Source organism: Ctenopharyngodon idella, chromosome 2, assembly GCF_019924925.1.
Source record: "Ctenopharyngodon idella isolate HZGC_01 chromosome 2, HZGC01, whole genome shotgun sequence".
NCBI lineage: Eukaryota > Metazoa > Chordata > Actinopteri > Cypriniformes > Xenocyprididae > Ctenopharyngodon > Ctenopharyngodon idella.
The window spans coordinates 17,301,678-17,328,511 of NC_067221.1; the positions used below are offsets into that span (position 1 = coordinate 17,301,678).

At 37.2% G+C, this 26,834-nt stretch overlaps 1 protein-coding gene across 7 annotated transcripts in view; it reads right to left on the bottom strand.

The window, feature by feature from the left end:
• arhgef4 (Rho guanine nucleotide exchange factor (GEF) 4) overlaps positions 1 to 26,834 on the bottom strand; it is a 92,698-nt gene that overhangs the window by 13,425 nt on the left and 52,439 nt on the right. For 5 of the 7 annotated variants that reach the window (XM_051911426.1, XM_051911454.1, XM_051911418.1 and 2 more), the window contains 3 exons: positions 26,363 to 26,492; positions 24,315 to 24,368; positions 1,663 to 1,808 (listed from right to left, as the gene is read on the bottom strand). In XM_051911426.1, the coding sequence (XP_051767386.1) occupies positions 1,663 to 1,808; positions 24,315 to 24,368; positions 26,363 to 26,492 (330 nt within the window). Of the gene's footprint in view, positions 1 to 1,662; positions 1,809 to 21,498; positions 21,955 to 24,314; positions 24,369 to 26,362; positions 26,493 to 26,834 lie in introns of those variants that run through there. The other 2 variants (XM_051911472.1, XM_051911462.1) reach the window with 2 other exon arrangements.

Sequence of the window (26,834 nt, forward strand, 5' to 3'; positions counted from 1 at the left end):
ACGAGAAAAAGTAACATGCATTACTTAATTGAAAAAGTAACTTAGATATTTTGTTGTAAATTGAAAAAGTAACATGTTACTTTACTAGTTACTTGAAAAAGTAATCTGATTACGTAACTCAAGTTACCAATACTGTATGTCACAATATGGAAGAAAAGATCTGTCACTACACTCTCTAACCATTGGGCCACAACTTTTCACACAAAATTCTGCAGTGCAGGATGAATTACACACTAAAGTTTAATACTACGCTCAAATATCTGAGCAATAGTAACAGTGATGGCTGCCTTAGCTCCTTAGTAAAACAATGACACTTTAATTTTGCCTCTTTTTTATTTACTGGATATTATACCAGGACAGAAGGCTAAAAACAATAACAACAGCATCAGCACAGAGCCTCTATGCAGCTCAGTGCACATCAAGCTCCCAGAGGCCTGGCCGTTGATTAGATTTTTCTGCTGCTTCTAACTAAAATGCTGAACGGAGTTACTGAGTGGCTTTCTACAATGATACTGAACAGTCATATATCAAACTCTGACACTCTGCATATTCTCTGAAATTCTTTGTATAACAGCATTTTCCTACACACAAATTCATCCTCAGTCCTGTTGAAGATGATGGGAGAAAAAAAGTGGCAGCAGGTCATTCTGCTGGTCTCAGGCTTCAGGAGAGGGACGGATTAGGTAGTAGACTATTAAATTACAGTGACTGAATTTCAACATGTATAAACACTAGAGCTGCACGATTCTGGATAAATTTAGAATCATGATTTTTTTTTGTTTCAAATAGAGATCCTGATTCTCCCACGATTCTGAGTAGACAACTAAATAAAATAACATATAATTTACTAGAGGGTCTGACAAAATGTAATTAATTAATGTTAATTTGATTTTTTTTTTTTTTTTTTTTTTTTTGAATGAATGATTCAATGACTCACTCATAAAGACTTCACTTGTTTCATTACTGGATGAGTCAGCATTTTTTAATGAATCTCCTGAATGAATGATTCAATGACAAATACATTTTTAACAGTGACTTGTCGCCACCTACTGGTGTAACAACGTCATTGATACAATCTTTATTTGAAGCGACATGTTACATTCAAAAGGTGATTTACTCTATTTTGATCGCTACCATAGACATCAGTGTTTATATCCGATCTATAAACTTTTATTCCAGTACTTTTGCGATAATTTGAATGTTTGTAACACAAAAATAGTGATACTGTGTGGTTGAAAAGACTGTTTGTGAAGCTGTTTCATAACTTCTCTCTCTGGGTCAGATTTGAATGTTCACTGTGATTGTACTTGTCAAAGGTTTAATAGATATAGCCGAATCGTTGTCATTTAGGAATAAGATCGTGTGGGTGTTTGAATTGAGGATGTGCCTTGAAAGCTTGTCTGAAAGCTTGCCTGAAAAGCTTGAAAGCTTGCCTTGGTGCCTTAAAAGCTTGTCTGAAACAAGTTATCTTCACACAAAAACACGTTCTGTTTTGACTCTGTAAGTTGTTGGGTTTCAAACACAACTTACCAGCCATTTAAGGGTTGGAATGAACATGCTTCTATGAGTAAAATTTGGGAAAGTGAATGTCCTGCCATTGACAAAGAGACAGAACAACGAACACAAACAAACAGTAACACACACACAGTCTGTATGTTGTACCTCATTTATGGCCAGCTGCTCTCCTCCTCCTCCTGGGTGTCCAAATCGGTTGGAGGAACTGCGAAACTCATTGTACAAGTCATCTTCACTCCCCACCTCATCCGCAAGGCCAGACTTATCCTGCGGTCCATCAGTTATCACCAACGCTGGAAAACAAAGCACAAATATGTTTCAATTGTGCAACATTTGGGGTCTAGTGATTTAACGTACTCTTGGGATAATACCGTGTTTGTTAATATGACAATGACTTTTAAAAGATACAAAAAGTCTTAGATATACTCAGTTCTGATCACAATAAATAAAATTGGCTCATTTTGCATCAAAACATTTAAACACTTAAGTAGTATATGATATATTTACAGCATTTAAGTTCAATAAGTAATTTTTGTTTATGTTTTGATGGGCAATATGACAGTGGTCTTTGGACTTAATGACCCATGATCGAAAAAACAAAAATCTTAAAACAGTATTTTAATGCACAAGAATTTGATCTGTGATCTCAAAATGGTGTCTCCTCTGAGTATGTGGCCCACTCTATGTGGAATAAAATGGCTAGGCCAGGGGGTTTTCAGACTGGTTTCAGGAGACCTGAAGGAAGCCACAAGGGGGTGCTAAGGGGGTCCATTAAAATAAATAAATAAAAAGGATAACATACAGAATTATTATTTTTATGGTTTCATCCTGCTTTCTAAAAACTATTTAATGAACAAACAAAATTTTAAAAGAGCAACAAAAAAGATACACGGTCAGCTTAACACATGGTAAATATTTGGCAGATATTTTTGGGAAATATTTCGCTTTAGCACCATGACAATATAAAAGGCAATTATTTAATTTTCATTCAAACAATGTGTCTTTATAAAAAAGGTCCCTTGTAAGGCTGTCATCATATTTGGGGGTCTTTGTAATCAAGAACAATAAAACCCCCTGTTCTAAGACCCTGATATGACATTCATGTGAGTGTGTATCATTTTAAACATTTGTCAGATGTTCTACTCATTACTTCAAGAACAAAACTTTTTTTTTATTAGAATGCAGATGTATATTTTAGATTTAGCATGTAACTGATCTCACAGTCAAGAGATGACAAGATTTAAATGTTTACCACAGGAAGCCTGAGATTACGCAACTGTTTCCCCAGCCAGGAAATTTAATGACCTCCACTTGTATGGTCACACTTGATAAGAGGATTAATCCACTAATTAGCAGTTAGAATATTTGATTAGCTGCATCTCATTAACAGTTAGCTAATACATACTAAGAGAATGTGGCTCACACACCACATTGATCAAGCTTGAAACATTTTATTGGGTCATTGACGAATAAGGTTTTTAAAAGTTAAAAAAAAACAAAAAAAACAATGGAGATATAATTAATTTTGAAGTTTTATTAAGTGTTAACAATGAGATTATGTGGTTTTTATAATCAATTAACACTGCTTTTGTCATTTTTTACAAGATGGACAAAATTTGTCACCAAAAAAGTCATTTGGTTTAACCAAAATTTTGGTTTTACTGAATGACAATTTTGGTTATACCGAATGACGATATTTTCAAACAATGCTAACAGGCTGATATCTAGCTTGCTAGCTAGCTAACAAAAGGACAATCAAACATTTTATATTTAGTACAAGTTTTTAAAATATTACATTTTCCATGATTTATAGCGGTTGTACCGAATGACCTGATGTTTCGAGATAAGCGTATGAGCAAGTGAAAACATGAATTTTTAAAAATGGTTAAAAGAAAGTTAGTTACTTTGCTTCATGACATTGTGGTCCTTTGCAGCTGTCTGAATGATGTCACATCCTGTCACATGATACTGACCGCATGACTTGAGCCAAAATGGTCCCTTTATATTGGTTACTCCGAATGACATCAATGAAATAAATTTTTTCAGACATTCTTTCTCATAACAAAGCAATGAGTTCTATACATAATTTTAATACCATTTTGCACTATGTTGATATATGATGTTATAAAATCATGCCAGAATAAATATATATTTATATATACATTTATTACATTTTAAGATCTTTTAATCACAAATGAAATGGCTGTATTGGCCTTTGGACGGTTAAACCGAATGACCTTTTGACACTTCAAGATCTTTAAAATACCTGTATACGTAGCAAAATATAATTAAAACCTTTTGGATTCAATAAACAAGATCTAGGTGTTCTACCTTACATACTTTGGATGTCACACAGAATACATTTTTGCATTCCACTGGGCTGTTTTTCTATGCAAGCATGCAATAGACGGATGTTTTTGACCATTCCGCACGCCATGTATTTTGCAGTGTTTTGAGCATGATATGGTGTTCTAAAAACAGTGCTCAAGTTAAAAGTTCAACTACTGTATAAAACGTGTCTCTAGACCTTTCTTTCTTTGTCATTCCACTACCAAGCATTTCACATTTTTTAACACAGAAACGCATTCTGAGTGAATGGCCCCTAAGGTGTTCACAAATAAACACACATAAACATCTGACCTAGAAATCATTTGTCCCTTTATAAATGTTTTATGGTCAAGCTAGATGTGTGTCTTTTGTAGCATACCATAGCTTGAAGCTAAACCTGTACCATCCCAATCACAGTACATCCAAAAACATGCCATTCAATCAATGTCAAAAGAAAAACAATAATGAAGAGCAACATAAAAGTCTCATGCATGATGTGACTCATTAATAATAAAAAAGAACTGTTTTGTTGCAGCTGCTGATTCACTTACAGTGTTTTAATGCTAAAAATTACTTTAGAAAATGACCAAAGCACTTGTCATTATAACTGAAAACATATAGCATCAAAACAAAGCTTTCTTGAACCAATGGTTTCAGATTGTTAGCAGACACTTAAGGGAACCATAACAACAAGCTTGCAGCTAACTTTCACTTTTGAGCCAACAGTCTGACCAAAATGCTCCAGTGAAACTGTTGAGATGTTTATTGAATCCACAATGGTGCATTAATGTGCCCTTTCATGCGTTTGGTGTTTTTAAAGCATTGGAAACACTCTGCTGCCAGAGCTGGCTGGCTTCTCCTAAGACAGGACTGCTATTATTTATTAGTGTGCAGTAAACCAGTGAGGAAGAGCAGACCTGGCCACTACAAGAATCTCTCTTCCTGTCTTATTCATAATGAATGGATGGAAGAGAATGGAGTTAGACTTAAATTTACACCTCCTGAAAGATCCATTGTTTTGGCGATGCATGGGGGGACTGTCCGTGAAATTGAGGTAAATGAGAATACTGCTTTAAATCGTTAAGATGTAATTGAGAATGTAATCTGCATTGAAACTCTGGCGAGAGTGGCTTCAATTCAACTGCTGAAATGGATCCTTGGGGAAAAATGGCCCTAAAACACAGAAGATTTGTTGTCATTTACAAGAAAAGCTGTACGTGTGAAAATTCACCTGGTAATCCTGTCATGCTCTTCTATGTAGGTTAATTGTTGAGTCAGTGGATTGATTAGGGAGACGGACAAGTGAATGAAATCGTCCTGATTTGTTTATCGCCCGTTAAGTGTGGCTCAAAGCATATGAGACAGCACATGTCAGCAGAGTTCAGCATTTCCAGGGCCACATGGGCTGATGATATCAAATATTGTTCACTCAGAGCCCAGAGTCAGACAGTCACAGTGGGGTAACCCAAACAATCCTGTCTAGGACAGCCCCCTGTAACTGAGTTCATGTGCAGCTGGGCTGTCTTCTTTGTAATGTTGCCTGATTTAAAGGAGAACAGGGTTTGGGGTTTGTTTTTAAGCTATTTTGTGGCACAGATCTGAATGAGGTATTGGATGGAGAATCAGTAAAGAGACTCAGACTGAGTCTGATGTACTGCATTAAAGGCAGGGTAGGTGATTTGCTTCAAAAACATTTTTTGTTATGCTGGTTGAAAGTCTCTTCACATCCCGTTAGCAATCACTAAGTTAAGTGGTCTATATATATTTATATGTATTAATATGATCTGTGGTAGGCGTAGGACCATAAAATGTTCGTCCAATCATAGACCTCCTTCCGAGGGCTATGATAGGATGTCCTACCTGCACGTCAGCATATGTATTTCCATACCCTCGTGCTCCCTGCTCGCGCAGACATCACACGTCATCAGTGCGTTTCATGCTATACAGAGTTAGACAGACGTCAGTCACCAAGCACCACAACCAAAACAGCAGTCACCTTTTACAGTTCCTCCTGAACCAAAACAACAAGCTTATGCTGTGTTCACGCCATAACTACTGTAATATGTAGGGCTGGGATGATACATTGATTCTCAATCGATACAATGAATTAGTGCTGGGCGGTTTGACCAAAAATCTGTATCACAGTTTGTTTTTTAAGATTCTGGCGGTTTCACGGTATATTACGTTTTTTTTCCACTCGACCTTTATTTTGGCATATTTTACTGTCAGGAGTACAGGGTATATATTATATAAACATTGTAAGGACAAATAAAAATTTATTTAAAAATGTAATCAAATCAGTTCATAAAACTAACAATTTAGTTTAAGATGTAATCAAATTAATTTAATAATTAAATTAATAATATTAATGAGTAGGCTACATTTTTACTGTGCAATTTCTGTAATTTCAATGAAGACCTATGAGTTTGTGGTTTAATAAACAGTTATTATTATTATTATTATTATTATCTCTATTAATTGAAGTATACTCGATTGTACAATAGTTTATTTCTGTTATTTCAAGTTATACCAAACTTTTATTTTGACAGGGTCATTTGACTTCCTGTGCATATGATATGACAAATGTCGATGGTTTTAACAAATTAAATGGTGAAATGTTTATAAAGTGACTCTAAGAGCAGCTCTGCAGATGAAGTTCATGTATAGTGAGTGAGACAGCAGACAACGAAATTATCGCGAGCGTCACGCATGCTTCAGTAACGTTGTGTAGTAGAGATGAAACTGCGGCGCTCATTCATACAGACTTCAGATTTCAATAGCAGTATTTTTTAGCTTTAATATTCACAGACACACTAGTCCGTATCGGTATCTAAATTATTTTACAGCCCTATTTTTGATTTACTCATCCAAAAATTGCCAAATTCTGTGACGTTCTGCTTTATACAGTATACTTTTTGTGACCGGATTCCGTGATTTCATCTGTTTTCTGCATTGCGTAAATCATATGGCTCTACATGGTATTTGCAGTATTAAAGAGAGTTAGTTTTGTGAGTTATTTATTGTTGTGTTATTAAGTTGTTTCCATTAGTGTAAGAAGGGTATGCAGTTAATAGAAGTCCGCTCTCTATACGCTCTACATTGCGCTTCATGGCCATTGAATAGATACAGCAGCCACCGGTATGGCAGTTTTTGAAAAATACACATCGCTCTCGAAATTGAAACCGGTATACCGCCCAGCACTATAATGAATCTGAATCTATCTTGATATTTTCTCTCTCTAATACAGGGGTTCCCAAACACATTCCTGGAGCCTCCCCAACACTGCATGTTTTTCATGTCTCCTTAATCAAACACACTTGATTCAGATCATCAGCTAATTAGTCGAGACTCCAAGACCTGAAATAGGTGTGTCAGACAAAGGAGATATGCAAAATGCGCAGTGTTGATTGAGGCTCCAGGAATGTGTTGCTCTAATCGATTCGATTAGACCGCTGAGGCAGAGCAGCCTAAAAATGTAACTTTTACTTTTTGTCATCCTAATGACAAACAGAGCGGTGTGTAATAAAGTGCAGCAGAGCAGCATCAAGAATAGCAAATATTGGGGGGGACAGTTTGGCTTTTTCTAATTATTGGGGGGGACTTGTCCCCCTCAATGTCTGGTGGTTACGGCCCTGATATACTGTATATATATATATTTTTTTATACATGATTCATGATCTGCTGAGGGTAATTTAGGGAGTTGATCAAACAGGCAGAACTGTGAATGCGCATTGACCTGCTTCCTTACAAGTCCACATCCTCAGATAAAGTCACCCGACCGCACAAATTCACCTCTGAGCCATGCAGGCGAAGTCTTCCACTCAGCCTAATCTACGTGCACTTTAAAGATTAAGGGCTAGTTCTAAAATGACACTAACTTCCATTATAACACTCATCAAAAACTACAAAGTACATTAGTAAGCACAGAACATTGAAGAAAAAAGACAAATAATTGAAAGAAGATAAAAAACATAGTTCCTTCACCTTAGACAGAGGTCACATCATCATTTTTTAAAATGGAATTTTAATTAATTTCATTCTTCCCTAGTTTTCCTTTCAGTCAAATTTTGAAAGGGAGCAAGTTTATGTGCATACGCATGTTATTTTACTTCCTGAACAAGTCGGACCCGAGTTTGAGTTGCTTTCACATTCACACGAATTGAGCCACAGTGCAACCGAACTCAGTCCACCTCCTTCGGGTAGTCTCAGGTTTGGTCCCCCTGTGTGCTCCCTATTTGATAAGATTTCGATTTTAAAATGCTGTTCTATTCATCAAAGAATCCTGAAGTATTATAATAATTTCTGAAGGATCATGTAACACTGAAGACTGGAGTAATGGCTGCTGAAAATTCAGCTTTGTAATCACAGTATTAAATTACACATTTTTTAAATATAATAAAACAGTTATTTTAAATTGTAATTATATTTCATAATATTACTTGCTTTTTACTGTATTATATCAAATAAGCACATTTTATCAATAAGTGCATAAATGTATTTTATCAAATAAATGCGGCCTTGGCTAGCATAAATGGTAAAAATTATTTCATTATCCTATTTCCTTCAGTCACACATACTTTTATAAGAGTTTATTCATTATCCACTAAGCGGACAAGTGAGGGATCATTCAACTGGGAAAAAAAAAAAAAAAGTTTTTCTATCTGTAACAGACTTGAGGTTTTGCTCTTACAATAATGCTTGTTATTGCAAATCTGATTATTTGTGTATCCGATTGGAATCTGATCTACAATTATTGACTGTCCATATTGTGTATCACAGCTGTTCAGATCAGATTTGTGTGTTCCATGCTCCTCTTTTGTTTTCTGGAATATCCGCATTTGTTTCTATGGCAATGACGCTGCGTTGGTAAGGTATACGCCAAAAAAACAACAGCAACAACAACCTCAACATGGAGGGGTTTGTATTGCAATACAGATTTTGTCTTATTTACAACATGTCAATGTATCAATGAGGCAGCGGCAGAAACGTAGGAGGCTGGAATGCATGGATTTATTCCATGTTTGTCATTTTCTGCTTGTCCAGCACTTTGCAACAACACAACCTTGTTTCTGCAGGGACTTTCAGCATGTTTACCTAAAACAACGTCTGATGTTTTACGTGGCGTGACAAAGTCATAAACCACGCAAAATCCGATCAAAGTGGACAGACTGAAATGGATTTCCAGAAATGCCATTTGAATAGGATTTCAAACCACATATTGAAACTGATTTGTAAAAATCTCATATCATGTGATTGTTTGCTGTTCACACTTGCTAAATCCGATCGGATATGCACAAAAATCGGATCTGGACTGAAAGTCTGAACAAGGCTTAAAAGCAGTAGATGTGGAGGTCTCATGGCCTTCGCTTGTGCCCATTCATGAATTCCAACAATACCGCAGGGTGTCCCATTAATGATTTTATGGGTTAAATGGATGCTCAGAAGTGCCCCCTTTGTGGCCAGGGTGCGAAATCCACTTCGGGACTTCACAACGGACAGTTAGCCAACAGTCTATATGGCATTACATCATCAAATTGTGGATTCAGAGGAGGACAACGAAGGGCTGAGTGTATGATTTGGCACAGGGCCAATGTATAATGTACTTAAAGTGATTTTAAATTTCACCCAAAATATATAATTCTGTCATCTTTTACTCAGTCTCATTCAGTCTCAGTCCCAAACCTGTATGACTCATATTTCATTAAATGAAATAAAGCTAAAATGAAATAATGCGAGTGCAACAAAGTTCACAAAGCAGGCGAACTGAGTGTAATATACTTTAAAGAGATGGTTTAGAAGCTGGCTTTGAGTGGCACAGGGATCAATGCAGATATATAAGCCCAAAGGGCCCTTCCAGAAAAAACTCATCAGCTCATGTTCACATGACTGACTCTGTTTTAACACTCCAATAGTGTCCTACATTTACTTTGAACAACAGACAACATAAAATCAATAAGATGAGTGCTCTATTTCCTTGTCACTACAAATTGTCTTTGTTTTTTAGCCACTGAAAAGTAAATCAGCGGGGTTTACAACAGCAGAATATTACTGTTAAGGTACATCAGCTTTGATAAACCATACGCATAGGTGAAACAAATGTGTGATGCACAAAGCTCCACCTGTATAACAGCAACATGTGTCTGATTCAAATTCAGATCAGAGCTCTGAGCAGCAAAACGTCCCAGAGCTGTCAAAGCCTGCCTGGAGTAATGATGCTGTGTTTAAGTAAACCAAACACATTACCACTGCATTACAATGAGAAAAACTCACAAACCACTGATCTTACTACCCACATATTGTTGGAATCAGAGCTGCAGGACCCGAGGCAAATCATAGAGTCCATTTGCACATGTAGCCTACTTTCATGAGATGGCTTTAATGAGCGTTTCTCTGAACACTAGCGGCTCATGGATAATCCTTAAATCAAAATAAAACACAGGTCAGCTGCACCAACAAGGATGAAGAAAAAAAGTAGCTAAGCAAGCACTGAATATGCCTAATTTTCAAACATATGTGCTGATATTTGCACATAACACAATATGAGACTAGCATTAGCAGATGTGCTGTGAGACCAGAGCCAGATCTGCATCTCAGTGGAGAGATAAAAAGTCAACAAACCTGCATTCATCACATACAAAACATGTAAATATCATGGTATATGAATTTGGATACTCATTGATTTCCAGCTATACTTCAGCAGGTGCAATTATTTTTTACTTTTTATCGTTAAATCTATAAAATAGAAAATATAATAGATTAGAACAACTTATTATAATCTCATTATTCGGTCTTATGATTTTATGCAGTTCCTTTAAAGACTATAGAACAACAAGACACGTCACTTGTAGAAAGTGCAACGCGCAATATGGCGGAATAAGTCCCGCCTTCTAAATAAGAGCCAATCGCCGACTGGTAAAGTCATCATGTCACTGCAGCGGCCGTTAGAAGCTCCGGTTCCTATAGACAGTCAGATGCTCGCCTCCGAAATGAGACACAAGAGACGCACACTTAGGATTGTGCATGCGCATTAGCTTGATCCAGCCTGAAAGATGGCCGACGGCTTGATCCAGCGTTTCAAAGATGGCCGCCGAGTGAAATGACTTGTCTTAAAGGCACTTTGGTTCCTTTTAAAATGGAAAACAATATACACTACCATTCAAAAGTTTGGGGTCGGTAAAAAGTCTCTTATCCTCACCAAGGCTGCATTTATTTCATCAAATAATAATGCATAATGCCATTCAAAAGTTTGGGGTCTGTAAGAAATGAATACATTTATTCAGCAAGAATCCATTATCAAAATTCATCAAAAGTGACAGTGAAGACATTTATAATGGTACAAAATTTTCTGTTTCAAATAAATGCTGTCCTTTTGAACTTTCTATTCAACAAAGAATCCTAAAAAATATGTTCCACAAAAATATTAAGCAGCACAACATTTTCAACATTGATAATAAGAAATGTTTCTTTAAGGGTTAGTTCACCCAAAAATCAAAATTCTGTCATTAATTATTCACCTTCATGTCGTTCCACAGCCTTTGTTCATCTTCAGAACACAAATTAAGATATTTTTCATAAAATCCGATGGCTCAGTGAGGCCTGCATTGCCAGCAAGATAATTAACACTTTCAATGAACAGAAAGCTACTAAAGACATATTTAAAACAGTTCATGTGACTACAGTGGTTCAACCTCAATGTTATGAAGTAACGAGAATACTTTTGAAAAAAAATAAAGGTAGCTAATCAGCTAGCTGTAGATAAGCACTCATAATGAAGAGATGTGCTAAGAGTCTCTGACTTAAAGAAAGATAGCGTGTGAGTCACAGATAAGATCCTCACTGGGAAACATTTAGCCCAGTAGAGTCTGACATTCCCTGTGTATCAGAGAAGAGACAGCCGGCCCTGTGAGGAATCTCCACGTCACGTCCAGTCAAAGAGTATTACATTCACTCCACACCAAAGTCATCTGACAAATATGTGTCTGCAGTGGACCTGACATTCAAAATAAGAGCCTGGTACCATCACTGTTTAGTTTATCTTATTACTTGATTTTGGAAATATAACTGATTGGACGAGGCACTTATGAAGCCATATATGAAATAGATTATATACATACATACCTGTGAGCACACATCAATTGAATTACATATGAAATTACATGTTATATACACTACTGTTCAAAAGTTAGATGTTTTTTAAAGAAATTTAGTAAGGATTTAGGTAAGGATTTAGAGAGGAACATTAAATTGATCAAAAGTTACAGTAAAGACATGTATAATGTTACAAAAGATTTCTATTCCAAATAAATGCTGTTCTTTTAAGCTTTCTATTAATCAAAGAATCCTGGAAAAAAATTTATCACGGTTTCTGCAAAAGTTACAATTAGTTACCATGAAATTGACAAATCTTAATTTTTTATGGAATATTGCAGTATTTACTATAAATGATTTATCTGTGCACATCATTCTTTTTAATTCATGTGCCCTCAGAATATTTAATCAAAATAACTTCCCCTCCCTCTTGCAGAAGCCGTCACAAAAGGAAAGACTGTATTTTTGATCAAATTAATGCAGCCAAACATTACAAAATCTTACCAACCCCAACCGTTTTAGGGTATTGTGTGTAAAACAGCTGTAAACAATGTTCCAATGAATGTTTCTCTCATCCTGCACCAGACACAATACACATGCTCACACTTAATTTGGTTTGTATAAAACAAAAAACAGTACGAGGTAGCTAGAAATTAAGCAGCTTAGAACAAATTTCCTGAGAGGAAGCCGTTGTCAGGTCCCATGCTATAGAAAGGAGCAGCCTGTGCCTTGCACAGCTCAGCCGGGCGGTCCCGCTGGTGCCTGTCTGAGAGCAGACTTGAGGAACTGATAAACTGTACGCACTACAAACAGGCGCACGTCGTTTCCTGACAAATTAAAGCTGCATGATATTCCTCACTTTAAGCTGAAAAAGTCTTTGGCAAGATTACTGACGTCCACTTAAGCTGCCAGGACAGATGATGGACTCCAGGCAGAGTGACGATGGGTGAGGAATTCTGGGTAAAGTGTTGCTCAGACAGTAAACAGAGGGCTAAGGTGAACATGGAGGGCAAAAAGCCTTCATCTGGTTTTGTCTTCTCACTGTTTAGTATACAAAGAAACAAGTTCAAGGCTGACTAATTGATTAACTGCTAATTTGTATGATATTCTCTACTATGCTGTGCCCTTATTATAAGGGGAAATCTGCAGAATTCAATGGAATTAACGGCCAAGCTCTTCGATGTGTTCGATTTAAACCTTTTCTTCAACAGAAATATGTTAACCAGGAAAAGAAAAGTAAAATCTGTTAATTGTGAAAACAATTAAATTTAAAGGCACACTTTAAAAATTTTCGCCACTAGAAATCGCCTATTCAAAAAGGCGTAGCTTGATGATGCCGAGATTAAGCGCGGAATCTTAGGAGTTGTATTCTTCACCTCACAGCCGGTGGAAAAGAATCAGGATGGGACTCGGGCAGAAATCATGTTCATGAATGAGATTATTAACGTTACTGTAGTATGAAGCAGAGCAGGGCCGAGTGATGTTGGAGCTGAGTGAGGCTGCTGGAGCGATTGCTAATGAGAGACTAGCGCGACACATGGCTCGAAAGCAGGGGAACTTTTATTGTGCCACAGTCGCCATTTCCGCTTCTTCCAGTCAAGAGTATGTGGGGTAACGCAGCACTGTTTTATCATATTAGATATATTTAAGTATGTTGAAAATGATGTTATAACGTTACTCTGAGAGTTCACTCGGTGGCTGCTATGAGACACTTGTTGCACACTACAGTAAGCTAGATCTATATTAGAATATCATATTAATAAATGCTGGGTGGCTCGTGTTGATAAATGACATGCAATTAATTTTAAAACATATTGTATGATGGAGAAAATGCTGTATTACTGTTACTAAAAATAAAGCTGCATCTGATTATGCTATGTTAGCTACTTGACAAAATAGTTTTTTTCTCTGAGGCACGGTGAAAACATGCAGTTGCGGAAAATCAAGAAAACGAGATTTAAACAATAAGGCTAAACGTGTTAAGCTATGTAACAATAATTAGTTTTCTGTCTATAAATGTAACCAAACAGTTGTTCCCTTGGTTAATAAAACATGTAATATATTAAAGCGTCTTTGGTGTTTCCATGGTTTCTACAAAATAAAACCTGAAATCGAGGGTAACGCAGGTATGACGTCACTGATAGGCGATGCTAAAATTGGCGACGTTAAAATTGATTATTTCTCTGGATTTAAACATTCTTGGAAACATCTGGGATAATATAAGTACACAAAAAAGTCAACAAAATATATAACATTGTTCTAGCGGTTTTTGGATATTTTAATCCAAAAATCTTACATATTGTGCCTTTAATATGTTAAAGTAAGAAAATGGTTTATATGTGGCTAGATATATAATAAGCAAGATTTAATTAGTTTAAAAATATGTAAGATTGGTTTACATAATAAAATTTTATTGGTAACAGGAAATATCAATTTAACCAAATTTGTCAAAAAGCAAACTTTGTCAATGTTTACACAAACACATAGATGACCTCAAAGTTAACGCACATGGACTGTTAAACTTTATTGGTTACTAAAACTATTATCAAATTAGCCAAAATAATATGCAAACTTTTAAACTCGCCCTTCATGAAACCATATAATTAGTGGAACCGTAGGGCCTTCACAACGTCAAGGCTTCATTCTTGTTCTTGCCCTTTTGCAAAACACTAGCCCTCTTTTGACTTTGTGTGATTGCTGGCAGACTGATGTTAATGCCACACAAGTCTGGAACAGTAATCTGTATAGACTGCAGATTATTACTAACCCTGAAAACAGGATCAAAGTTTATTAAATGACCCAAACAGAGGGAGGAGTGTTTGCAATCTCTCCATGAACTCAGAAAATGGAAAAATGTCATCAGTGATAGCAGTGATAATGTCTCCCTCTATGCAATGGCTATGAAGGATGGAATTAGGGTGTGAACATGACATCCTGACCGCACTAAAATTGAGGGTGAATCTGCTGCTCCAAAACAGCTACAGTTTTCAGAATTGATATCATTATAATAATATAGAATATAGCCATAAAAAGTTGCATTTGAGCTGTCAGGTTCAACAAAGAGTGATCTGTTTGAGAGGCAAGCTGAGGCGTTCACACAATGGTGGGAATTCCTCTGGTCGGTGGTGCAGTACACTGGGGCCGTGTGGACCTCAGTTTATTGTCACTGTGGATGTACGATTACACTGCAGTGCCATTTTCACCCACAGACTGAGCAAAATACCTCAAACAGAGAAGCAACTCAGTCACAGTGGATACTGCAAACAAACACTGTATATAGTAACAGTGATGACACAAAGCTGATATACAGCAGGTACAGCCTGATGCCATAGAAAAACTCTTTTATATTCCACAGAGATCCCCAAAAATATGGTTTCACACATTTTATTTTTAGAAAACCATTTTGGTTTTTAGAAAACCATTAAAGTCATCCATAAAAAAACAATGTAAAACCATACAGCCAACTGAAGAACTGTAAAATGATTCTAGATGTTTTTTTTTCTTCAGTTGTTGAACCTGAAATGCTGCAAAGAACCATCAAAGAACCTTAAAATTTAAGTAAATGTAAATGGTAAAAACTTGTAGAGACATGGTTCTCATTTGAATGTCTATTTAGAGACTTAACACTCACAACAGGTCTTGTCAAACACAGTCTAGTTCTTCACATCTTTTTTGCATAGCAGAAACCAGAATAAGACACTGAGGTACATGGGGAAAGCAGGGCTGTACAATTGTGGTTTATGTAAAAAGGTGTGAATGAAACACCATCTGTTTTATTGCCGCCAGTTGTGATAATGCCTGAGGGGCTGCAAACCCCCCGTTGCGTCTACATGTTAACCAGATTAATAGAGCAATTGTTGGATTATAAAAAGCAAAGGCGTAGCTTAGTGTAATACATTTGGCTGAATTAACCATTAAATGGCATTTCTTGGTGAGGAATAATCATTTATGAAGATTAAGCAACGAGTGTTCATTTAGAAACTTCAAACTCGTTCTCTATCACTTGACCCGACTCGCACTGGGCGGTCACAAGACTCCGCAATCGAGACAAAATACCCCCTAGGGAAAATACGGACACACATCTGCTCCTCTTCCAGCATGGAAACTCAAGACTTTAATGAAAGTGTTTTTGAGAAGAACTGAGACTTTCTATTTCTGGCTTTGAGACAAGTGAGAAGTGGTAGTGTATTTCGCACAAATGAAAGCAGAAGAGAAGAGGCTTTGCAGAAGCACGCTAGTTGATGGGTGGTGGTGGTGACACATCCTGTGAGACTGTTTCCACTGTGTTCTGGCTTTTCTATATACCACATCTGCACTATCAGGCGTCCTTTACACATGTAAACACAAGAAGATGGATGAAAAGCCCTTCGTGGTGTTAAATGTGTCAGGGTGCATGCATTGACATGATAGAGGGGAAACAAGAAAGCTGTGACACATATGGTCATTTATGGTACATACACTTCCGTTCAAAGGTTTGGGGTCAGTATAAGAAGTCTTTCATGCTCACCACAAAGCTGTGTTTATTTGATCAAAAATATATTTTTTGATGGTGCTCACTTTATTTAAAGGGGTGGTATAATGCCATTTTTACAAGATGTAAAATAAGTCTCCCAGAGTGTGTTTCAGCTCAAAATAACCCACAGATAATTTTTTATAGCATTTTAAATTTGTCACTTTTTGAGGGTGAACAAAAACGCTTCATTTTTGTGTGTCCCTTTAAATGCAAATGAGCTGCTGCTCCTAAGCAGAAGACGGAGTTTCAAGAGCTCGTGTTAGCATATGTTAGTATATACTAATATAAGGAAGGTGCAAAGAGTCATTCACGCAAACGCAAAACACCATCATAGTAACCCACAACACTTACATAATGCAATAAACATTCATTAAACAACAGAAGATGTAACATAAAACCCTAATGTACATAACTGGTAACAAAAACTATTAAGAAACATGATTTTTTTAAACAAAATACTTTCAAATGTGGAGTGTCACAGGGAATTGTGGGAATATCAGTTTAGAGTTTTTGACTGTAAATTATACACTGATTTGTTCTTTTTTACTTCTAAAAATTTTAACATTTACAGCATTTTACTGTGAAAATTACATAAAATGTCTGGTAAGAGCTTTTACAGTTTTCCCCTGTATATAGTACGGGAACTTACTGTTAACCTATTTACAATTTTTCTGTAGCGTTTTTACAACATTTTACCATTAAAATCACATTCATTTTTTACAGTGTTGTATTACGTTTTTGGTTCAAATGTGATTGCTTCATGTTAAATTGACTTGAAACGGTTACTCTTTGACATGATGTTTTCATTTTGAAATTAAATGTTTCAATCAAGTAACCCAATCAAACAGGATTTTTATGCATTTTTTTAGCAAGATGAGAAAATTGAAAGACTTGTTAATATTTAATGTTCTATTATGTTTGTATTTAAAAGTTTCTGTTATGTTAGTGTTTTGGGGGTTTGGAGCTTGTGATTGGGTTGAGGACCTGCTAACAAAAATTCAAATTGCATTAATAATAAAGTCACCACTATGGTAGTGTTCTGGGTGAAACCAGTATCACTTTAGGACTGCCAAACATTGTACGTGTAAAGAAAAGTTATATTTAGTTTACGTAAATCACAAGACTAAACGGGAAGCATTATTTGAATGTCAATTTAAATGAAAACCATTTAAGTTAAACTAAAACCATTCATTCAAGTAAATGAACACCGCTGATTCTAGTTAGTTGTACATGGTTAATTTTTGGTTTTACTTGTTTCAGTCACAGGGAACCACTGTCCATGATTGAATCATGTTCAGCCAAAGAGCTATTTTTTCAGTGTACGGTAAAAACAGTACTGTGATGAATTTTCAGCATCATTTCTCCAGTCTTCACTGTATCATTATGTAACGGTCACGGAAAGACCACACGTCAAATGTGTCAGGGTGCATGCATTGACATGATAGAGGGGAAACAAGAAAGCTGTGACACATATAGTCATTTATGGTTTGGGGTCAGTATAAGAAGTCTCTCAAATTTCTCAATTTTCAGCATCATTACTCCAGTCTTCAGTGTATCAATTGAGTGTGTTAGATGTTACATGCACGTTCTTAGGCCGATTATGCTTATTAAGCCGACAACGAACGTGGTCATGTAAACGCGGTAACCCGTTTTCTGTTATTGGAGTAAGGTCATAAACGGCTTAAGCATAAACCGGTCGGAACAGGTAGTTTTTTGCCTCTTACCCCGATTTCGTGCGGCATGTAAACGCATTAACCTGCTTTCTCTCGGTTTATTGAAGTGTGCATGTGCGATACGTGACAGAAACGCATCCTTAGTGCAGATTTAAACGCATCCAGAAAAAGAGAGCATTTTGCAGGAAAGGAAGAAGGAAATATCACAAACGCAGACCCAGAAAATTGTAAAAATGTGTTCTCAACTCTCGTGCAGCAGAAGTGGAAGTGGTTCAGTCAAAACACTACATACGTAACTGCATGAAAGAATAATATATGAGCCGTAAGTTTCCCGCTGACATGTTGCAAGCTTTATTTAACATCACAACTGACATAACATATGGAATACTCAGAGTCAGATACACAAATGATTATTTTTTGACGTCACTACAGGGAAATAACCCGATTATTATTATTATTAATAAAGTCATGTAAACGCGGTTTACTTGCGTTGTCAGTTTGCTGGTTTGCATGTAAACGGGGAAAACTGGTTATTTCAATAAGCTGATATTTGTGAGTTATCAGCTTACTGATGTGCATGTAAACGTATCCTTCAGAAATTATTCTAATATGCTGATTTGCTGCTCAAGAAATATTTCTTTTTATTATTATCAATGTTGAAACAGTTGTGCAGCTACATATTTTAGTGGAAACTGTGATACTTTTTAGGATTCTTTGATGGTTAGAAACTTACACTTACAAATGAATGAATGTCATTGCATTAGATACAAACTATTAAACATAGTTCTTTTTTTCCTCAAAAGTTTTGCTTGAATATAGTGTTTATGTTGTCCATCTTTAAAATAAATGTCATTTGGTTTTTATTCTATAATGCATTGATATTCATTCATTTTTAACATTTCTAAATACCTTTTGAGGTCACTATATTATAAACAAAAATATACAAAATAATAATAATATTAATACTATTTTGGTAACAATTTATTAACACTATTTTAACTACACATTGTAATATGAACAAACCAAGGGCTCAAGTTTGGTTAACATAGCTATGTTATGCCCTGCTGGTAATTTCGTAACCGCACCACCAGCGAAGAGCTGCATTCTCTACAGACTAGGGTGACCAGACATCCCTTTTTTCTTGAGACAGTCCCGTATTTCAGCTCTACTTTTAGTGTCCTGACTTATTATGAAAAAATCATGCTTTGTCCCGATTTCTTCTTTTCCTAAATTGTCTTTACTAGTCGATCATATAAAAGCGAGTAGCAGTTTTCTGTCAAGCGAGAATAGCCTAAATCAAAGGTAGCAAATCTCATCATAGTTTATTTTGGAGAACAAAATTTCCATCCAATCACAATTCGTTATCGATTTACTTGCAGTTAGTGAAGGCAGGATATTAGATTCAAAAAGAGTTTATCAAGTTATTATGCACAGTAAGTTGTGAAAAAATAACTCAATGTGGTATCACGATGAATGACACACCAGAAGAGCTCTCTTAGACAGCGTGCGATCCCAAATTCAGTTCTCTTTGCGCCTGAATGGTCAAATACATGCCTGTCCATCCTGTCCCGTATTCCACGATGAGTCACCCTACTATTTACAGGAATTCAAAAGTGTAATTCTGCTGAAATATTTGTTTTCGCAAGCATTTAAATTACAAATATTTTACATTATTGTAGATGTTTACTGGTAGAATTTTTTGGAGAGCTCTTAAAAGTGCGAAATGGACGTCACACTAACAGCTAAGCAGGTTCCATTGAGATAAATGGAAATGGTAATGGGTAGCTTTCTCCAGGTAATAGAGTACATACGACAGACCTCACAGTTAGTAATTACACTAAAAACCAGTTCTTGATGCCCAACACTAGGGTAGGTAGTCTCTCAGTTTAGTGAATGGATGGTTACAACTTTTGAGTTCTGTGGGTCCAGTCTGGCTCAAACCCAAACCACTTTTGTGTGTCTAGGGATGCGAAGCCTTGGGATTTGTGTGTAAACAAACTCCCATCAACCATTTCTAACGTTCAAACTTGTGAACGTTTCAGTTCAGAGCATTTCTCACGTGTCGCTCCAGTGTTTTGTTCCTCCAACTGTTCTGCGATCAGCTTCGGACAGCGTATGAGTGCTGTAATGAGGTCAGCGGACCGTGACGAGGTGACAGCGCTGTTTGAAATGTCTGTAGCTATTGCCCCCGGCTCACAGTGCACCATTTATTTCCCTCCATCACAGGAAAAGTCACATCCCATCTCTCTTAGAACAAAGCAGAAAATGAGAAAAACATCCAAATTGCAGCTGACGTGGGTAGCGGTGGCCGTTTGAGACATCGGTGCTACCTTGGCTGACGGTCATTGGCTTGTCTGTCACCATGCCAACCCTGAGAGAACATAATGAGACCAAAATACTGCTCAAACTGCCATCTCATCTCATTTCACATCACTCGTCTTACTATATGGCCACTGGCGCACGGAAGTATAAGATAATGCCAGCACGGAAAGAGAGAGTTGCTCTATTCTTAGAAAGGAAACCTGAAGAATTTGCGTTAATCGATATATCAGCTCTGTTCACTGAGGCAAAAGGGGCAGTGTTGGTTTCCCCTCAAATATTTTTAACACAGCCTGTGCGTTCATTTGCTTCTTCATGTTGTGCTGAATATTAGGCTACATATTCAAGCATTTTTACACGAATGCTGATGTGACGTGATACTGCCACAACTGAGGTGTGGAAAAGCTCAAAGAATGCTAATTTTGCACATTAATATCCTGCAAGGGAATATGTGCAACTGCTGAATGCAGGTAACGCTGTCACTTCATTCTTAAGTAATCCATCTATATCTAGAATATACATTGGCTCACTTGACAGAGCCTTCCACAATATTACCACTTAACCAATTACGAGCCAGCAGGAACATAGATCAATAGATGACATCCGTGACAGTAATGCAATAACCTAAGCAGGATGCAGACGAAAAGAGAGTGGCATCTTCATTCAACAGAAACGCATCATATTTAATCTCGATTTCCACATCGCCACCAGCAAATTTCTAACTCATGATTCTTCTATACATGTAGCATGCAAGCAGATTAGTCAGTAAGCAACTCCTGTTGCTTTGACTCGCTAAATGCAGGAGCAGCAGCTACGCCATGTGTTTACATTTGCATAGACACAGTGGCTCTTTCAGCTACCTCCTTTTGCCCATCAAGGGCTTAAGACAATGCCATTATATTGACCGAAAGACTGCAATACAATGAACAAGAGCCATCACAAAAACCTCACAGAGGCAGAATGTCACCCGCTGCATGAGTGTCAACTGACGTCAAGCTCAAAACGTCCAGCAAAACACACACTACTTATGACATCGGAGGTCCAAAGGTGAGAGAGTCTTACCGTTGGTGGAGTGAAGGCTTTCCAGACTCCAGTAATGGGACATGACCCCTCGCACTGCTCTAACCCCTCCGGCCAGTCCCAGAGCGGGGCTACAGCCTGAGTCAAAGCCAGGTGACTGCTCTGAGCTGCCACCACTGCAGCCACCTCCTGCCAGCGGGACGCCCACCTCACCGGCACTGTGCTGGGTGCGCATGTGGACGCACAGCGAGAGGAAGAAGGGTGGCGTCGCTTCGGCAGGTGTCGGGTCCAAAGCGCGTCTCAGAGCCTCGAGTATACGGCGTAGCTTCAGCCCTCCGCTGTCATTCCTCACTCGCTCTCCTGCTCCTTTACTTTCACTCTTGGATGCACAGTCTCAAAGAGCTCACGGCTCAACACAGACGCCCAGACACACAATCAGTCTTCTCTCTCTCGCGCACACGCATACAGTCACAGGCTGGCATCACCGGGGATCCTCTAAGGGGAGGAGGACTCATATGACTCACATGACTCAATGCGAAACGCCTGGTTTGGCACTGAAATGAACCGCCTTCCTCCTCCCCTGCAGTCCCCCCTTGAGCCCCCCTCCTCCACTGTTAAAGCCGAGCTGTTAGTAAACCAAAAGACAGCGCCTGGAGAGAGCACTAGCGATGTTGAGAGTTGCAAACACCTTCTAAGAATTTAACCCATAGTTAGCTGACATCACAGTAATGACAAGCCCAAAAATTTACGCAATTTATCACAAACAAAGAGTGCTTGCGCAGAACGCTGATCTGATACAAAAAGACGTGATTTCCACAGAAATGCTCTGAACCTATGAATAGAAAGGAATGTGGTTTGTGAGGCCATTCTCATCAGACTCAAACTTAAGAATCTTGATATGGTTGAACCTTTGCAGCTGTGTTAACACTTTACATAACATGGGAGCTGGATGCAGAACTAAGATAAAACTCAGGGGAACATTCCTCACATTCCTGTATATGACAGATCTGACCTGCCACTGGTTTAGATCAGGGGTTTTCACACTAGTGTCTGGGGACACCCAAGGGGCCACAAGGGGGTCCATGGAACAAGGGGTCCATGGAAAAGTACAAAAGTTCAGAAAACCAGTGTAAAAAATAAAAAAAACTAAAATATAAAAAATAATTAATAATAATAAAATGATGACGATGGTGATTATTATCAGTAGTAATAGTAGTATTAAAGTAAATAAATAAATATTATATATGAAATTAATATTACAAATAAAAAGCTGAGAAAAAAACTGAGACATACATTGTGTGTGTGTGTGTGTGTGTGTGTGTGTGTGTGTGTGTGTATTTATATATATATATATATATATATATATATATATATACAGTCAAACCAAAAATTATTCAGACATTTTTGATATATTTTTACTAGTGGGCGCAGGACACTATAGTTCATTTATGTAAGTGAGGATAGCAAAATAAAGTAAACTGTGACATATTATACCCAAAAATTCTTCATACACTGGACTACCAGTAAAATTGATAAAAATTTGGAACCAAAAATTATTCAGACACTTTGACCTGACTATGTTTTGCTTAAGTGTTATCTGACATAATTAAGATTAATTTTTTCTGACACAGTTTAACTCTGAGATCTTGTCATATTTTATTACCATTTTTTTAAACTATAGAGAATAAACTGTATTAATGAATGAAATGTTCAAGGTGTCTGAATAAATTTTGGTTTGACTGTATAGTATATATTTATATATGAAAAAGCGTGAATAATGAGAAAAATGTGTAAAAATATAATAATAATAATAATAAATTTGACATCAAAACCCCTGGTTTACATCACACAAACTTAAAAATCCAATTGGACTATTAGCCAACAAACTACAAATGGTCATATTAGTATTGATAAAAATGCACAAGACAATATGTTAAAGTCCCCCTACAGTCAATAATTGAATCCCTAAAACTCACCTTTGATCACCAAAATGACATAATTAATGACATATTATTTCCTGTAAAAAAAATTCCTTCATGCCTTAAAATAGCTTGAATGTAACTCCACACCTTAGCTTCAGTTAGTATATGCAGATCTATGAATATGCTAATTAGCCCCGCCTCCATTCACTCGCACGAGCTCAGAGATCCACTCGGTCAACTTACTGAGGTAAATGCTGCACAATGGTATCGCTTTTTACAATGTCAGACACATAACGGTAATTAATATGATTAGTTTTTCGCTTGACTATGTTATCAAACAGCTAATATGTGTTGCTAATGTTACACAAACCATGTTCCCTTTCGCCATCTCAGAGATAGACAGCTGCCTTCTAAAAATCAGCATCCTTATAAATGATTTGAACAACTTGAAATATACATCATACACCCGCTATATTGCTAAATCTACCTGATTTTTCATATTAAGAAAAGAATATACCGGGATAACCTGGCTTCTCTTGGCACGGCTTCAGAGCGGTAATAGTTAATGATATACTAAAGCCCGCCGGCACGTTGACGTGATTGGTTACAAGGTAGTATGTGACATAAGAAACACCAGCGATTTCAAACCGCATTTTTGAAACTGTCTTTAGATCACTGCAGTTTTAAAGAGAAAATACTCCGCAATGGTGTTGACTTACGAATTTGCACATGGTTTGTCTTGAAGTATATTAAAAACACCACACAGACATATAAAAAACATTAAAAACTTGATTTTCACCACAGGGGGACTTTAAAACCAACAGTCATAAATGCAAACAGGTCAAACAAACAGGTTTGAATGTCCGTTTAATAATTTCACACAAGCACTGTTTGAAAGTACAGGCTCATATTGTGTTTCAGAAGGAGTAAACTCACCTAGAGGAGCGACCTGTCCATGTGCCTCTTGTGCTGGTGTGCTGAGATTCGATTCTGTGGAGAGCAGCATGTATCGGTGTTAGTTTCTCTCATGAAGTGCTCCTGAACTCAAAATACAAACTAAGACTCAAGTTCTATATTTGCATAACCGCAATAGGAATGCTGCATTGGCTTTTCATGCAGTGTACGGAAAGGTCGTAGAGTGGGCATGATGTCAGCAAGGGGCAAAATGAGGTCATTGTGTCTTTCTCCTCATAGGAATCCATATTGCATAAGGCAAGGCATTTACAGAGGCCTTGCAAAACACACAGAGCATGTCATGGCAATAAGACATCAATAGTGGGAGGAATATTTTACATAAATAAAACAGAACAAGAGTAAAAAATATCAAGAAGTCTCAGTTCAGATCAGAGATTCAGAGAAAAATGCACACTTAAATGTATAACTGGCTCAGATTTAGTCAGGGTTTTATGTTGATCATAGAAACATAATGCTTGGAACAGAAAGCAAACAAAACAGCCAACTCAAGGTCAGTCAATGTCTGTTTAATAGTAGCTTACAATCAAAGGCTACACTTCAACTCGATTTCCTAAATCAAAGTCTCCTTTTAAAAGCGTGCATACATGAGTGTCTGTAAGGGTGGGGGTTATAAGCCATGCCAGGTCTACCTCAGAGAGTGAGAGAGAGTGAGTGAGAGAAGGCCTGGCGCCAGTGAGTGGGTGAGAAATAATCAGCAGGATTGTTTGGCAGAAAGGGAGAGGATCAGCACTGGAGGCCTCTGAGCTCCACGCTCCATGCATTACCACACAAAGATAGCCTCTGTGCTCCTGCTACGTGCATACACGACTGAATAAAGCTTCTTCTTAAGAAATTGCACGTTGTAGGTGGAATTCATAGATGTATTGTTTGTTTGTGGCTGCAGCTGTGCAAAAAACCTTTTCAGGTTTATGTCCAGGTATCTCAATCCAGCTGGGACATGTTTGATGATGAAAGACAATAAATTTACATCAAAGACATCTGTGAGTCTCTGGGCTCCGATTGTCACAAACAGAACTATAAATAACTCACAGAGGGTTATCAAAGGTTGCAGAATGAAGGAAACCATTGCCCCCTGGAGGGCACTAAAGTACACTCAGACTTAAAGGGTTAGTTCAGCCAAAAATGAAATTTCTGTCATTAAGTGCTCACCCTCATGTCGTTCCTGACCTGTAAGACCTTCATTCATCTTCAGAACAAATTAGCATATTTTTGATGAAATCCGAGAGGTTTTTTTATCCACCATAGAAAGCAACGAAATTACCACATTCAAAGTCCAGAGAAGTAGTAAAGACATCGTTAAATAGTCAACTTGACTACAGTGGTTCAACCTTAATGTTATGAAGCGACGAGAATACTTTTTGTGTGCGAAAAAAAAAAAAAAAAACAATTTTATTTAACAATCTGAACTGTTGTCATACGCAGTTGATGTAGTAAACGCAGTGCAGGTCTCCGTGTTTACGTCCGAACGCCGGCTCAGTACACGTGAGCAGCACGACGCATGCGTGTGATGCTGACGCAGGAGCCGGTCAATAATGAGTCAGCGTTCGGATGTAGAACACGGAAGCCTGCACAGCGTTCACTACGCCAACTGCGTATGACAACAGTTCAAATTGTTAAATAAAGTTGTTATTTTTTTGTTTTTGCGCACAAAAAGTATTCTCCTCGCTTAATAACATTATGGTTGAACCACTGTAGTCACGTTGACTATTTTAACGATGTCTTTACTGCTTCTCTGGACCTTGAATGTGGTAATTTCATTGCTTCCTATGGGAGATAAAAAAATAACAACCTCTCAGATTTAAACAAAAATATCTTAATTTGTGTTCCAAAGACGAATGAAGGTCTTGTGGGTTTGGAATGACATAAGGGTGAGTAATTAATGACAAAAATATTATATTTTTGGGTGAACTAACCCTTTAAAGGAAAGATTTAAGAAGTCAATATACTTTGTCTCATAATAAAAGGTTGTGGTGCAATGTATAGCAGGTTTAAATGTCAATGATCCCTACCTGAAACCAACGCACGATTAGGCCAGCCCAAAAAGTCCAGTCCAACGGGTGTGCTCTGGGAGAAGAAGTGGTCTTTGAGAGGAACAGAGGGGAATTGCTCCGGAGAAGTGAGAGAAAGTCTAGCGCGCAACTATGGATGAGATAGAAACATACCCATCGTTAAAAAAACAAACAAACAAAAAAACACTTCTTATTATTATTAATTAATAAATAAATACAATATATATTTATATATATAAAATTAAAAGTACTGAGAAAAACAGTGTAATAATAATAATAATAATAATAATAATAACACATGCCCATGATAAAAAAAAAGTCCTGCTTTTTCTTTTTCTTTTTTTTTTTAAATGACTCAAATTAGTCTGAGCTCATTTGAGATTTCTGACAAACATCGATTTTTGTGTATTCAGGCAAAACACAAGAAACGGAAGAGAAGTCGGAAATCCTAAAGAAACTACAAGGGAATGAT